General features: G+C 31.7%; 1 protein-coding gene across 1 annotated transcript; it reads right to left on the reverse strand.

Moving 5' to 3' along the window:
* Nucleotides 1-480: 480 nt before the first annotated feature.
* On the reverse strand, nt 481-14,683 carry LOC134723029 (uncharacterized). Its single transcript, XM_063586660.1, has 21 exons — nt 14,552-14,683; nt 14,102-14,224; nt 13,437-13,544; nt 12,924-13,049; nt 12,161-12,268; nt 11,514-11,633; nt 11,087-11,194; nt 9,308-9,439; nt 8,997-9,101; nt 8,126-8,251; nt 7,795-7,911; nt 7,398-7,523; nt 6,987-7,103; nt 6,181-6,312; nt 5,741-5,851; nt 5,121-5,246; nt 4,532-4,639; nt 3,817-3,942; nt 2,904-3,011; nt 2,225-2,335; nt 481-650 (listed from the first exon to the last, which is right to left on the reverse strand). The coding sequence occupies exons 1-21, from the start codon at nt 14,598-14,600 to the stop codon at nt 481-483; spliced, it is 2,457 nt and encodes an 818-aa protein (XP_063442730.1). The 5' UTR covers nt 14,601-14,683.
* Nucleotides 14,684-17,338: the final 2,655 nt, after the last annotated feature.

The raw sequence follows: 17,338 nt of genomic DNA on the forward strand, positions 1-17,338 counted from the left end.
CTACAATACTGTATCAGGGTTTGTTTTTTTTTTGTTTTTTTTTAAACCATTTATATCTTCGATGTGTTGAAGCAATTAAGAAGTATTACCTAACACTTAAAGCAATCTGAGTTGCAAGCAGGAGATAAACTGTAACTTTGGATATTAAACAAAATGGGCATATTTTAGAGAAAATTCATGGACTTTTATTTTCTGAGTTAAACTATATAATATTTGCCTACTCCAAATTATTGGTCCCATGTTCATAAAAACAGGGGCGCATACTCTATGAATAAGGCAGACCCAAATAGATATTCGGCCTCGTGACACAAAGGCACTGGGCTCTATGTATCATGTAGCCTGGCTTGAATCTTAAGGCATTTTTGCCCAAATATTTAAAACTTGCTTTCCAAGCTCAACGGCTTCATTATTAATTTTTCTTTCCAGCTGTTTGATAATGGTACAACTGATGAGATTTTTGTAGACGAGACATTCCATCTGCTATAGTTGTGTAAAAAGCTGGTACCTGTTTTTATTTAACCAACCTGAAATTCTCTCTATGACGTCAACATCATTGGTTTCTGGATTGTAAACACACCTGTAACCCAGACATGTCTCCTTGTCAAACCATTTATCATCAATTTCCTTACAGACTCCATTAACGCTACAAGCTACAACATAAATTGAAACATTTGTTATATGTACAATGATTATGTGTATTTTTCAAAGCACATTTTTTAGAACTAATATTTTGTTAAGTGTTTTGTTCTCGTATTTGAAAACTATGATTATAGCATTACATTTCAATATCAATGCGTGGTTAACTTAAAAATGTTAATATATTTGTGTTTGTTTAGATATTAATTTCACGTAACTCTGTGCTTATATATCCCATCATACTGAGAACGAAAAAACTATTTTATGATGTGACTCTGTACCTATGGATCTTGTCATACTTTGAATGACAAAAATATTTTGATTATTAATATTACTTTCACTGGTAAGTCTGATTTTTGTGATATACATTTGACGTGACTCTGTACTTATATATCCAGTCATACTTTGAACCTCGCTATTATTTTATTTTTACTTTATGTCTACCTGTGCGAATGTAAAACGCGCAATTTTACACCAGTACTTAAAAACCTTCCATCCTTTATTGGTGCATTTTACACAGACGAAAATGATGATGTTTAATTTGATGTATGTCTTTTTGTGCTTCTTCGTAACATTTATTGTTTTTATACTTATTACGATGATTACACGATGTTGACTACTGTACCCCTATTTTTGACATGTTTACCTATTATATCTGTTTGTTTTGTTCACTCATCGGTGACAATATAATGGAATATGATGCGACTGTCATACCTGTGAGAGGTTTAGCTAGCTGTAAAACTAGGTTCAATCCACCATTTTCTACATAAGAAAATGTCTGTACCAAGTCAGGAATCTGACAGTTGTTATCCATTCGTTTGATGTGTTTGAACTTTTGATTTTGCCATTTGATTGTGGACTTTCCTTATGAATTTTCCTTGGAGTTCAGTATTTTGCGATTTTACTTTTTAGAAATTTTTATTTGTTTTGTTATTTTAAATGCCAAATAAAAAATGTACAGCCCTAGAGAATTATTCATGTACCATTTTAAGTGTAAACAGATAAAACGAATATAAACAATACAACAAAAAAATGATCTTATTGCAAAATGAATGCATCATATCAGGTCGATAAAAGAACGTTAATTACGAATCCTGTGCCATTCTAGGAACATAGTGTGTTAAGAAAATATCGCAACAACTTATTAAACTTGTACACATTTCATCTGTTGGCAACACATACTTCATTCCAATATTACAAAATATGTTTGTCACTGGAACAAGTCAATCAACAGAAATCAATCATTCGAGGCAAACAACAGATCACTTTATTAATAGATTTATCAGCTGAGTCAAGTTGGAATCAACAGTAAACCTAACGATAATTGGAAATATAATGATAAGTGGTCACGCCGTGTTAACACGTCTGAGATTACAGATCTGGGGAAGACTAGTTACGCTGATGCTTAAAGTATATTATGGCAGCAAGGCGAGGGAGGTCACGCTGGCATATATGCCGGTTTTCAAGGTTACGAGGACAGGTCAAGTAGTAATAATTACACATATAAATGATATCTAGGCCTACAAGATAACTAACGTATACATGCTGGGTTTCAGAGTTAGCAAGGATGGATCACACTGGTACTTACACATATGAACTGGTTGCAAGGCTAACGAGGACGGGTCACACTGGTACTTGTTACAGTCATTATCTATTGTTTCTCCTGGTAATACACATCCTCCGTCAAATCCAACACAGCCTGCATATAATATGACATTGAAATCAGTTATAATTATATATATGCCATGCTATGAATTCAGTAATATCAGCGATGCATTTTGATGACACCCACTACTTGAACTTGAACGTTCAAACTAACGATATGATAATTGAAGAAAAAATAGAATTATTAAATATCATTCAATCAAAGGTTTAAAAAAAACATACTTATTAAAGATTGAAAAGAAACCACGTGGTGATTTACTTTACCTGACCTAATGGTACTTCGGGCCTTACATCGAACGCAGTATGTGTGTATGACGACTTTGGTCAAAAACACAATTTGCATTTATTGTCAAGATAATAGCGCATTTTATTATGTTTATGTTAGAGTGAAGAATTATGGTCAAAAATAAATGACCTAAATTGCTAGTCAAAAGCTAATACCAAAGCTAAATAGAGTTTGATGATTAAAATAGTTTTCTCAAACGCATTATTTTTGTTAAATGATTTTCATTAATGTAAAGCTGCCATTTACATAAACATTATTGTTTTCACATAAGATTAGTTGACTTTGTATATCAAGATTAAAGAAGAAAAGGGCTTACCAAAGTTCTCCTCTTCGAAGTCTCCTCCTGGTTTGCATTTGTATGATATACATCCATCTTTGAAAGTTTCTCCTGGCTCATAACATTTACCATCAACTCCAACACAACCTGTTTGTAAGAAATGAACACAAATCATTTATAATTTTGCTGAAATGTAGAAAATATATTCTTGTAAAATATTTCAATAATGAATTGGAACGAAAATTCAATTAAGCATTTGAGAATTACTATAAAAAAAGTTCAATGTTGAAATACACGATAGTTTAAATAACTTGATGCATTTAATATAATGTTCAGTGGTTTTCTTTTGTTGGTTTGTTTCATAAGTGTTTCTTGTTTATCGTTTGAAATAGATAAGTTTTGCTGCTGGAATGATTTTACACTGGTCATTTGTGGGGCCCATAATAGCTTGTTGGTCGGCATGAACCAATGCTCCGTGTTAAAGGCTGTACTTTGACCTATAACGGTTTACCTTTAAAAAAAATGTGACTTGGATGGAGAATTGACTCGTTGATACTCAAACCACATCGCGACAAGACCATATGATGGAGTCATAAAACCCCAATTAAGCTCGAAAAAATATAAACATCAAGGAAAACCAATTTATAGTACTTTCAGTCATAGAAACTCATGATAACTACAATACTCGCCTATTTGTCAAACTAGTCAGTAAGTCAAGTCACAGCAATTATAAGAATATAGCACAAATTCTGCTGATAAAATTCTAAACATTGAACATTTGTCAGCATCTCATAGAATAAAGACATGATCATGACACGTATATAATATTGGTACATATACAACTAAATAATGTTTTACTTTGCAAAATATATTTCATTTTTTTAACTTTCAAAGTTTTTGTTCGCATTAGCGACAACATATAGTGTTATGGTGAAGATCTTCATCTACTAACCGTGACGTTCGGCAATCTCGGTTTCTACAAAGTTAGGTCCTTTATCGAGCATAGCACATGTGTACCAAACACATCCTTCCTGCCATGATTCGTCTATAGCGTAACATTTGCCGTTCTTTTCACATCCTAAAATGATCCAACATATTTCCAATAATCAAAGTGTGCATCAAAGAAAGAGATATATGCCAGATAGGAAGATATCTTTTATGTATCAATATTTCTTAAAGTTTTGTTCCATTGATATTGCCTTACTCCGAGATGTTTGACACTGGTAGAAACAGTGGTGAGTTAATGTGAGCTTTTGATAAGCGAATAGTGTTAGCAATAGTACTGACCATTTCCTTCCATCAATGTATCTTTAATTTTTCTTTTACTTAATGTTTAATCTAAAGGTTTAAATGCATACGTATCAAAATTGATGTGGTGTAAAACAGTTGTTGGTGAAATTGATATTTTCAATGCTCATTGTCGGTAATCTCCTTTTGTTGATTAGTCTAAAATGTCATAGAGTAAATGATTCTCATATGGAATATTCATTTCTAAAAACCAATAGCAACAACAAATTATTTTATTTTTTTAAACTTTTTTTGGTTTTGTATACCTACATACCTGAAAATAAGCTAACTAATTATATAGAGTTATCATTCGATGTTGTGGTTATACTTAATTAATGTTAATCTATATCTTCTTATGCAAAATAAAAGACTGCATTTACCTGCTTTGACAACTTGGAAGTTTCCCTTTGCATTACAAACAAATTTATTACAGCTTCGTTGCTTTCGTTGGCCTTTGCTGAAACATTCTCCACTTTCATCTTGGCAACCTGAAGCACAATAACATAAACATAGCGATGGTGATATTCATTTTATTCTTTAACCCTAAAACTGGGATTTTCTGTGTTAGATATTGCCGTCTTACATTGGTTTCTAGTAATTGATTTTCATAGATAGCATGGTGGAGACGAAATACCAAAGTTGTAATAGTTTTTAGTTAATAGAACCATACAATAGTATGGTATATAAGGAATTTGACATACGAGACAAACAAAAGAAACATAGCACTAAATATACCCCCAAAAGAAAAAAGATTGCGATTCGAAACCCAACTAAACCAGATCGATCCTTCTCCACATATGTCACCCGCCTTAGTATTCTTTTAACCTTATCAAACCTCCTTTATCCATTAATTGTCTCAGGCAACTTTAAGTTTATATAGACGTATATTTTAGAATTGAATTGCATTCAGTTTGCGATGTTATTCATGCTTTCCTAATTGTTGGTAACAGATATGATACACAAACCTACCATATTGTTTTTCTGTTATGAATAAATCGTTTAACACTTGGTCATATCGACATTGGTATGTTATGCATGTCCTTGGTTCCATCCATGTTGAATTGAGTGGTTTGCATTCCTTCCAATGCATGCATCCTACAAAATTTGATATCAAATTGCAGGTTAAAAATTTCTCATCTATGGAGAAGATTTTACACTTATCGTCTAGTATCTCCATATAAGAGAACAAATGTCACAAAAGAGTTTATAGACATTCCAGTTTTGGAGAGAAAAGACATTTCAATCAAATTTATCGTAGTGAATTTAAAATGACGTTTCATTCAAATAAAATAGCAATATGTACACTGAAAGAATTAAAACGTATTCTGTATAAACAAATTTCACTAGCTCAATTTTCATATATGGTTAATTTAAACTTTTCATTAACCTAGAGATGAGGGTTGTTTGCTGTAATATATACGTAATTTAAAATTTTTAAGGTCTCATTTCTGATTCTACTTTCATTTTTAATCAATTTTTTTTTTGGCGTATTCTCGTATTATGGCTTAAACTCTAATTTTTAAAAACACGGTTGCTTGTGCCATAAACATAGCAAGTGCATTTGTAACGTAACTTAATTACATAAATACCTTGACCAGTTATGACAAGTCCTCCTCTGCTCGTGTCACAAACATAATCAGTACATTCGTATCGTCTAGTATCGCCTTGTTTAACACACTTTCCGTCCATTCCTTTACACCCTTTTAAAATAGCAGAAAATGTTCAGGTTGATTCTTTGAAACAAACAATTTGAAAGATAAAATGAATCAGATGGGAATAGGGAATTTTGTTTTTAACTATTTTAAACTGCTGCAATGTATATTTCTGCACTCTTACAAGAGTTGTTGGTTGTATTACTGATAGAATAAGCCAGTTCCCAGCTGTTATTTTCTAACTTCCGTTGAGTATCAAGAAAAGCTCTTCGCATGCTAATTAATTAAGTAACCCATACCCTTGGTGTAAAGGAGAATAAGCGTTTTTGAACTTTTTGAAAACATCTTCCAAAAATATCGCAAACACATTTATTTACCTGGCTTCTCAACTGTATGCATTATAACTCTTGTTGGACTGACATTTTCCCGCTTGCACTTATATGTTGTACATGTTTTTGTGTCTCTCCATACAGCCCCATCAGGTTTACATTTATTGTTGTAAGGACATCCTAAAATGCAAAATCAACTAAATAACTGTCAAAGACGCTATATGTGAATCATGTTAAATTATCTTGAAAATAAGTTACTTTGAAATGGCTATGGCGAAATCAAATACGCTATCCATCGTAGGCCTATTCAGACAGCTACGATCAGCTATGATATACTTTGTTTCTACCTATTCAAATACTAATTTTAACAATCAAATGCTTACATATATTAACCTTTTAACCACTTATTTAATAAATACATTCAAATAAATTTTATTTATAAATTATATATAAAACAAAAATTGACCGGACCTACATAACCCAACAATTTAGGTATCTATCTGTAGTTATCCACCAATCAGCTTCTTTCTATATACAACGTCTATACTTTACGTTAAGACACATTTGACTCAATATATTTATAGAAGAGCATTTAAACGTTTGTCTTCAAACCAAAGTCCTTTGTATTTCTTAAAGCTGCTTGAATATAACTTACGAAACCACCAAACTAAATACTTGACTTTGTACAAGGATTTAAGACGTGTCATTGGTTTCTGCTATCAATTCTGAATTACGTCCCACATTAATGTATACTTATTTCAATAAGTCAATTCAACATTATGCTTCTCTTGTATATTAATGATCACCAAACAAATGGTAAATAAAAGAAAGCTAATAAAAACACGAATACTTACCAACTATTACTGGTACCATCGTACCATATCGTGTGCATTTGTATTTAACGCATGGATTGTTCTCATCTTTGACCTTGGCGCCAAATGGTCGACATACTCCAGATTCATCGGTGCATCCTTTAATCAAATAAACAACTCTGTGATATGATAATAAAATATCCATATTCAGATATTTAAAAAAAATCATATTGCCCAAAGCATAAAATTGCTCGAACTCATTTGTCTAAGGATAACAGTTTATAACAGAAAATAATTTGTAAATACAAAACGTAAATTGTCCTACAAAATGTATTTTTATATCGATAATCTACTATTGTATCTTATTCTGAATATATCTATTTCTGTAATTTACCAAAGAACTAACTTTGTTTCTTAATTGTAAACCAAATTTGAAAACTCAACCAAACTCACCGTATGGTGATGGCAATATATCCGGGAACATGTTACCCTCTTCGTATCCGCATGTCTCTCTAACGCATAAATCTTGATTGACCCATGAGGAATTAAGAGGCCTGCAAGCATTGTCCTTTAGACATCCTAGGAAATAACATATATGTGTACGAATTGCTTGCAGTTCTATAACATGGACATTTAACAGTATATGGAAAGATGCAATATCTTTTATTCACCTTGCATTATAAAACTTCAAACTACTCAGATTTCTCAAATGGCATGTTAAAAGTGTTCATTGTTGTTTTTTTTTTTCAATTTGCATTACTTTCTATCTTGATTATTATCCATACTCATTAAAAATATTAGCCAATTCCTTCCATTGCCTTTCTACTTTTAAATGAAAGATAGTAGTTACCAATTTTAACAGGGACAAAACTGGGTCCAGCGTCTGTTTTTTGACATTGATGTACAACACATCTTCTCAATCTCCTTTTCCCACCAAACTTAACACACTTCTTTCTTCCCATGCAGCCTTTAATATAGAAATGATTAAGACAATAATGAAATAACATGAAATAACATGAAATATCATAAAACATATATATGCAAGATCATGATAATATTTAATATATAGATATGTGAATTATTTATTTTGTCTGCCGTGTGAAAATATAGTCTTAATGTATTAAAACAACACTATTTTTTTTATTCATATGAGTCAAATCTTTAGAGCCAATATATCTTACCCCAAACAAATGATTTAACAACTGGTCGACCAGTTAACTTGCTTAGCTCGCATCTGAATTTCTTGCACTTTTCATCATTTCTCCATTTTGTTCCTAAAGGTATACACTGTCCAAGAAATTCACATTCTGCAACAAAACACATTTTCTTCATAAAATTAGTTAACAAATAATATAGAAATGAGGGCCGAATTGACAGAGAATTTAACACATTTAGGTCACCGTATGGCCTTCAACAATGAGCAAAACCAATACTATACAATTGGGCATGACAGGGCCCGAAATAACAAGTAAAATAACTCAAACGAGAAAAAAACCCATTATTAATGAAGAAAATCATGAAAGAAAAAAAAAGAAAAAAAACGGCAACTATTGAATTATAGGCTGCTGACTTGACTATGTACATACAAGCGGCATGTTACTAGTTTTAATACGGCAACTCCCAGCCAACATTACAACACAAGAAGGTTGAATAAGCATCTCGCTAAATCATTTCTAGTCAGGTATAAAGTCGCAGTCTGAAAAGTTTATTCCTTAAATTTAATCTATATAACTTGTTTACGAATTTTGCGAGTATCCGATTGCACGATTTAAAGGAATAGTATTCATCTCCTCATAACTTATTTGATTTTTCAACTTGCTGATTTGATATTTTTCTATTTAAGCGAAGGAGTTCACAGATAAAAGCTAGTGATATTCTGAATCATGTGACATCAAATTAAAGATCATATGTAACCATGGTAACGATCTGCTAACAGATGCATTATAGAGTTCAAAAATGTACATACCTTAACATTACATCGACTAAATGATAGACACTAACATGTTAAGCATACAAATTTAAGGCTGACTGTATTTCTCAAAATAAACTTACGTGGATCTTGTATCTTAAATGTTCCGTCCCTTGAACAGACATAGGTACTACAATCTTCTACTTTCTTAGCTCCAGGGAAGAAACATTGGTCGTGGTCTAGGCAACCTACAAGTATTTATTAAAATATAAGCACGTAAAATGATCGCATTTGTCTTTCTCGGAGTGATCTACAAGTATTGAATCAAATGATAATAAGAATGGATATTTCTTACTAGAAATACATAAAATATTAGAGACACATTTGAATGACCATCAGTTATCATTGTAAATGTTCTTTATGGGATAAAATCTGATACATTAGTATTACCAACCTCTTATTTCTTTGATTTTAGTAGCAATAAATCCGTCTCCAGCACTTGACATAACACATCTGTATTTAATACATTTTTCTGAGTCAACTTTATAATCATTCACTTTCATACATTCACCATCTAATTCACAACCTTTCAAAAGAAATAGGGTAACATTATTCTTTAAAATATACGTATAATGAAGTAGTTTATTATGGCTAACATATGTTTTCCGTCTAATAAACATAAAAGGAAAATAAATATAAAAATTCTATGTAAGCTTAAAGACAGAAGAAAAACAAAGAGCCAGAGCCATTTTCCAGTAAATTCTTTTCATTCGATAAGATAGGTAAATCATGTTTGAAATAGCCAAATAGAGGCTAATTATAGTACATGATCATACGTCACATTATTTATTTTCATACCTTGAACAGGTATTCCTACCAAAAACAAGGCAAATACTATCCATATTTTTATATTGCATTTGTTTAATTGTTAAACCCCTTTATGCGCATAAGGTATCTATCACGTAACTTGTCAACAAGCCAAATAATATCGAACAAATTCAAATGGGATGCTGTTTTTTCTCATTTTGAATATATGTATATCTGTATGTGTCCTTAAATGTTTTATCGTCTATAAGATAAGATAAAATAATATTATAGTTTAACCGGAGAACATCCTACATCAGCTGGTCATAGAACACCTTGTGTTACTAAAACATGTTATATGGCCTTTTATGGCATTTTAACAAACGGACATTCGTTGTGATACAGATGCATTAGCTTCTTGATGCTTTACCTACAATCACGATTTGTAGTGTAGTTGATTTGTTCTGAGGTGTTGTTTTATTTTCAGATGACTTTTGTACCGTTGCAGGGACGGTGGTAAAATGTCATTACTATAGTATCTACATGTACACAGACTGACAGTTCGTGAATTTGCTGTTAACTTCATTTGTTACACATAATACTATGTTCAAAAAAGGTTTCGAATATTGTTTGTGTTGTTTTGAAACATGTATGCAATGGCCTCATTTTAAGTTATGTGTATATTACACACGCGGCATTTGGGCTTCATTGCTATATAATAAAGTATCGTGTTATTGGTTATGTACAGACATCAGTTTGACGGCAGTTGTTCCTTGCATAAATGTAAAAAATGTAAACATTGAAGAGAAAGTAAGTCAAGAGTGTGAACAGTCATGGGAATGCACACAATAAGCGATACATTATTTTTTCTTTACTTAAATAATAGACTAGTATACTATAAAGTCAAAACGAACCAGAATGACTCTATGAAGTAAGGTAACAGCCGAAAAAATATGATAGAAATATTAAAATTTGATATTACAACACAAAAAATGCAAAAAGTCTTAGCGAGATTCGAACCTTATCTTCAAAACAGTCTTTGATTAGTTGTAATATGCTCTACTGATGGAGCCATGGCGACGCTTGAAAATGCTGTCTTATTTAGAAGCTATATCACACCTATCTTAATATATGTAAATCGAGGTATTGACCAAAAAGCATTTTTATTTTTTGTTTTTATAGTAAATTCTATTCTGTCGGCACTTTTTGAAATTGACCCTTCTGTGAAAAAACAATCACTACAAATTGGCGTACCTCTTTGAGCTGTTTTCTTGGTTTTGCATAATGGCTAATGAAAACATTCGAAAGACGCAAAACAAGAAAACGATCGGAAATAACAAGTTGTACACAGCAGAATATGCACTGTTTTGTTGTTTTGGTGTGTCGGCTATGTGTAACTCGTATTTTCGTATACTCATAATATATTTACCAACTTTCTGTGGCACCAGTTTTCCATTATTACAATCATAACTGATACAATTGTCCTGATCTAAATCTTTCCTGTCATTAATACATTCGTCATTCATACCACGGCATCCTGCAATATAAAATAGTTTCGTTGTTTTATACTATTTGAAAAGTGTTTGTGCTCTTATGTTAAAAAGATTCATGTAAATTATGAATTATCGTTTTGTTCAATTAATGATATCGAATTTAGAAATTGAGCAAGTTCGTACCTACTCTTTCAACAGAACAGACATTACTATTTGCTTTTATTCGTTATCTGAATGGACGTACATGAATAAACAATCAAAATAAAGTTTATTACTATTAGAACAAAAATGGTACTTTTTACAAATTATGTGATTTTTTACACTTATTTTCTTTACATTTTCAAATTGATTAATTTTTCTTACCATAGGTAATTTCTTCTATATCTAATCCATCTTCGTCTTCAAAACAACCGTATCGTCTACATGTCTTCTTGTCAAACCAGGTCTGATTCAAATTTTTACAGTTGTTTTTCCATGGACATTCTGAGAGAATAATTCGAATTTGTACTAAATGGCACAGTACAACAATAGTAATTGCATTTCATTTCAAACAATGTGATGCTTATGAAAATCCTGATTGCTTCGAAACTCTTGACTGTGTCAAAATCATTTTTTTAAACCATTGTTGGCTTCTAAGTGTTAATAGAATTTAATTTATATATACTTAAAAGACATTTACACGTCTTAATATGCTGATATTTCACTTTTGTTTTACCATTAGGTAAACTTTAAAATGACAATTTGTCCTTTGATTTATATATGTAAAGACGTCAAACCTACATTGACTGTTTCGTTATAACCAATTAAAGTACCCAAATATAACAGACCAACTTTGATTTTTAAGACTGTTTCATTATACACATAGAATAGAGAGAGAACTTACATATGTGTGCACAAATAGCTAAAGAGTCAAATGGGTTCTCTGATAGCGTTTGTCAAAGTCCAATAAACTGTTGTTCATGACGCTTTATAAAAACAAAGCTAATTTAATCTTTCATTAGATAACTTACTAGAATCAACTATCTGGAATCCTTGTCCATTTGGCTGGCATTCATATTTTTGACAATCCTTTTCATATGTATCACCAGGATTTTTACAGATGCCCTCTTCCAAGCAACCTAAATAATAACAAATTCCATATAAATATCATAAAATTAATATACTATAGTCAATACGTGTGATTTAGATAAAGTTAATGATTTTTTTTTTGTCAAGAATAAGTAGTCCGACAAGCAACGTTGTTTTCTCTTTCTCAAATTTGATTTAACTTTGATGCTAGAAAAACCATACGAAATCAAAGCCCTACATGTATTTATAATTCACATGCTAGTCAATTAAAATAACTAATGACTAGAAATTGTATCCATTTTTGATATTTTGTACAAATTAATCTCCATTCAACCGATGGAATATTAACAGCATATATGGTTAATGCTTCAAAAGGAAAGAAAAACTAATTGATATTTAAAAGGTAAAATCGCAAAAGAACTGAACTCAAAAGAATAATAATATTTTAAAAATATTTATATAATACTTATGTTATTATGAATTATATATATATGAAAAGCATTCCCAATTATCAAATTATCGGCTAAAGAAACGCTAAATTATCAAAATATATTGAATCCATGAGCACGTATATTTTAAGAATTTGTTTTCGTCTATCAACATTTTTGACTAGCTACATACAATAATAATTCTGATTTTTTTTATGATTAACATTCTAAAACTATATTTATGTTTATTAAAACTTCACTCTAAAACTGTACTTACCGTATGGAGAAGAAGACAGTTCCGATTCGCCAGTGAAGTCGTCTTTATAACAGGATAAAGTCAGACATTCAGACATATCAACCCATGTCTCGTCAGAGCCATAACATTTGCCCTTAAACTCGCAATCTGTGAAGGTATTTCAATAATATTTATTGAATAAAAAAATTTTATAATCCGAATGCACTATAAGACTGCTTACGCATCTAAAGAGTGAATAAGAAAGAGAATATTTACCCAAGCAGAAAACTTAAAAAAAAGGAATACCTCTCAAAACCGTGACTTGTCGAGTTAAAACCGTAATGTAACACATTTTGTTGAAATGAGTTCCATTAGAAACATTTACAAAATGTAATACTCCAAACATCAAGCTATTATATATGCTAGCCTAAGTATTAACTTGTTTCCTATTATTCGAAATATAATACTAGATATATCATCTGATTTCGTTACTGGAAAAATTGAGGGGACGTTATTGTTTATAAAAGCGTATTATTTCATAACTTGGAATCTAACCTTCTCGTCTCAATATATGGTCTGAATAACATTTATATTTCACACAACTTCCGTCCTTCACTGCAAACTCTCCTGGTGCAAAGCAGTTTCCTTTGTCATCTTTACAACCTGCAAAATGGTTTTCAAAACATGTTTAACAATAGAGTGTAACAAATGTATATAATGATCTGTTACTTTCAGAGAAATCAAATAAAAAAAACTAGTGTTGTCCTGTGAAAAGTTTTTCAAAGTAAATAACGACAAACACTTGTCGTACGTATTCTAAATTATTTGCGGTCAATCTACATTACCGATATTCTTTCAAAATTGCTAAAACAAAAATGATCATTCGCCATCAGATAACAACCTCAAGCAAAAGAAACTAAAAAAAACCTCAAAATTTCGATGTAAAGTATCTGTTTTAGTACTTTCATTTAACACTAGTATGTAAGTATAAAAAGAGGCCCAATACTTTTTAATATTTTACAACTATGGGATGATTTGTTTTCCATGCAGTTAATGTGTTTGGGCCTTGATTTTGGCATTTGATAAAAAAAACTTTTTGTTTTGAATTTTCCTTGGAATTCGGTATTCTTGCTATTAAACTTTTTACACTAAGTGTACCTTATTTCAACTTAACTGGAATTATTAAAATACTAGTAGTATCAATTCGCATATGATCTTACCGTATTTCCTTCTAAAGAAGACAGCCCCTAATTTTTTGTCAGCCCTACAAACCACGTGTTTACATCTCTTCCTGTCCACCCAGTCATCTCCGATATCATAACATTTACCATCATATTCACATTCTGTTTGGAACAGAAAAATAGCAGTTTTGTTTAAGTTCAACTTTAACATTAGTATACGCATTCAACAAGAATTCGCTTATTCAACAGATGTCTAGTCAATATAAAACATTGCATAAACAAGATGTGGCTTTAACATTTTGTAATTCAATGTTTTCATAGTTTCATAGGCTATACATTCTGCACTAATAAAGACTAATTTAACTTTTTTCTAATTATGCAGAATATAACATAGTTCTTTAACATCTACACTTATCTAATATCCTTTCATAAACATGTTTTAGCAGATTGTTATACAAATCAAGCAATCTATAATAATCGAATTCTTACTTGCACCAACTCTATCTAATTTGCCGTTGTTTTTACATCTGTAGGTCATACAATGGTCGTCGAATTCCTCACCAGGTTTAACACATTCTCCATCAAAATTGTGACATTCTGCAAAATCGAAAATGTATGTTAGTTTGTTTCACCTATTTTGCGATTAGATTTACGATTAAATGATATATTTACCGTCATCTCTAAAATGAACATTAGGGTTATACTTAAACATAAACTAATTCAATGACAAAAACAAAACATTTACACTGTCATAAACTGACAAAATATTAGTCAACTTGGCTTTGAACATGATATCGATCAATCATGTCAATAAAGGTTTTAAAGCGATCACGCTTCGAGTGATCATTCAGTAAAATCTCATACAATGTAATTCTATATAGCTATATATAAAAAAAACAAGGTGGGAAAATACGTATGAAAATGAATGGACACCAAGGACGTCAACTTGGTCGTCGCCTCCTCGTACAATGTACGTATACGCACCACCTGTATATCTAATAACACGTAGTTATTAGTCTCGAGTTTGACAAAACTGTTTATAGTATCTGCACGATGTATATAGATATGCTGATAAATGGCAGAATAGAAATATTACTAATGAGTTCAGGGAGAAGAGTTAACTAGAGGCTCTAAAGAGCCTGTGTCGCTCACCTTGGTCTATGTGCATATTAAACAAAGGACACAAATGGATTCATGACAAAATTGTATTTTGGTGATGGTGATGTGTTTGAAGTTCTTACTTTACTGAACGATTTTGCTTCTTACAATTATATCTATCATGAACTTTGCCCATTAGTAACAGAGAACTATATTTGGTAAAAATTTACATAAATTTACCAAATTAATGAAAATTGTTAAAAATTGACTATAAAGGGCAATAACTCCTTAAGGGGTCAATTGACCATTTAGGTCATGTTGACTTATTTGTAGATCTTACTTTGCTGAACATTATTGCTGTTTACAGTTTATCGCTATCTATAATAGTATTCAAGATAACCAAAAACGGCAAAATTTCTTTAAAAATTACCAATTGGAGGGCAGCAACCCAACAACCAGTTGTCCAATTCATTTGAAAAATTCAGGGCAGATAGATATTGACTTGATTAACAATTTAACTTCTTGTCAGATTTGCTCTAGATGCTTTGGTTTCATAGTTATAAGCAAAAAACTGCATTTTACCCCTATGTTCTATTTTTAGCCGTGGCGGCCATCTTGGTTGAATGGCCAGGTCATCGGACACATTTTTCAAACTAGATACCCCAAAGATGATTGCGGCCTAGTAGTTTCAGTGGAGATTTTGTAAAAGATTACTTAGATTTATGAAAAATGGTTAAAGATTGACTATAAAGGGCAATAACTCCTAAAGGGGTCAACTGACCATTTTGGTCATGTTGACTTATTTGTAGATCTTGCTGAACATTATTGCTGTTTACAATTTATCTCTATCTATAATAATATTCAAGATAATAACCAAAAACAGCAAAATTTCCTCAAAATTACCAATTCAGGGGCAGCAACCCAACAACCGATTGACCGATTCATCTGAAAATTTCAGGGCAGATAGTTCTTGACCTGATAAACATTTTTATCCCATGTCAGATTTCCTCAAAATGCTTTGGTTTTTGAGTTATAAGCCAAAAACTGCATTTTAGCGGTGGCGGCCATCTTGGTTGGTTGACCAGGTCACGCCACACATTTTTTAAACTAGATACCCCAAAGATGATTGTGGCCAAGTTTGGATTAATTTGGCCAAGTAGTTTCAGAGGAGAAGATTTTTGTAAAAGATTACTTTAATTTATGAAAAATGGTTAAAAATTGACTATAAAGGGCAATAACTCCTAAACGGGTCAACTGACCATTTTGGTCATGTTGACTTATTTGTAGATCTTACTTTGCTGAACATTATTGCTGTTTACAGTTTATCTCTATCTATAATAATATTCAAGATAATAACCAAAAACAGCAAAATTTCCTCAAAATTACCAATTCAGGGGCAGCAACCCAACAACCGATTGACCGATTCATCTGAAAATTTTAGAGCAGATAGATATTGACCTGATAAACATTTTTATCCCATGTCAGATTTCCTCAAAATGCTTTGGTTTTTGAGTTATAAGCCAAAAACTGCATTTTACCCCTTTGTTCTATTTTTAGCCGTGGCGGCCATCTTGGTTGGTTGACCAGGTCACGCCACACATTTTTTAAACTAGATACCCCAAAGATGATTGTGGCCAAGTTTGGATTAATTTGGCCAAGTAGTTTCAGAGGAGAAGATTTTTGTAAAAGATTACTTTAATTAACGAAAAATGGTTAAAAATTGACTATAAAGGACAATAACTCCTAAACGGGTCAACTGACCATTTTGGTCATGTTGACTTATTTGTAGATCTTACTTTGCTGAACATTATTGCTGTTTACAGTTTATCTCTATCTATAATAATATTCAAGATAATAACCAAAAACAGCAAAATTTCTTCAAAATTACCAATTCAGGGGCAGCAACCCAACAACCGATTGACCGATTCATCTGAAAATTTCAGGGCAGATAGATCTTGACCTGATAAACATTTTTATCCCTGTCAGATTTGCTCTAAATGCTTTGGTTTTTGAGTTATAAGCCAAAAACTGCATTTTACCCCTATGTTCTATTTTTAGCCGTGGCGGCCATCTTGGTTGGTTGACCGGGTCACCCCACACATTTTTTAAACTAGATACCCCAATGATGATTGTGGCCAAGTTTGGTTTGATTTGGCCCAGTAGTTTCAGAGGAGAAGA

This window comes from Mytilus trossulus, chromosome 6 (assembly GCF_036588685.1).
Source record: "Mytilus trossulus isolate FHL-02 chromosome 6, PNRI_Mtr1.1.1.hap1, whole genome shotgun sequence".
NCBI lineage: Eukaryota > Metazoa > Mollusca > Bivalvia > Mytilida > Mytilidae > Mytilus > Mytilus trossulus.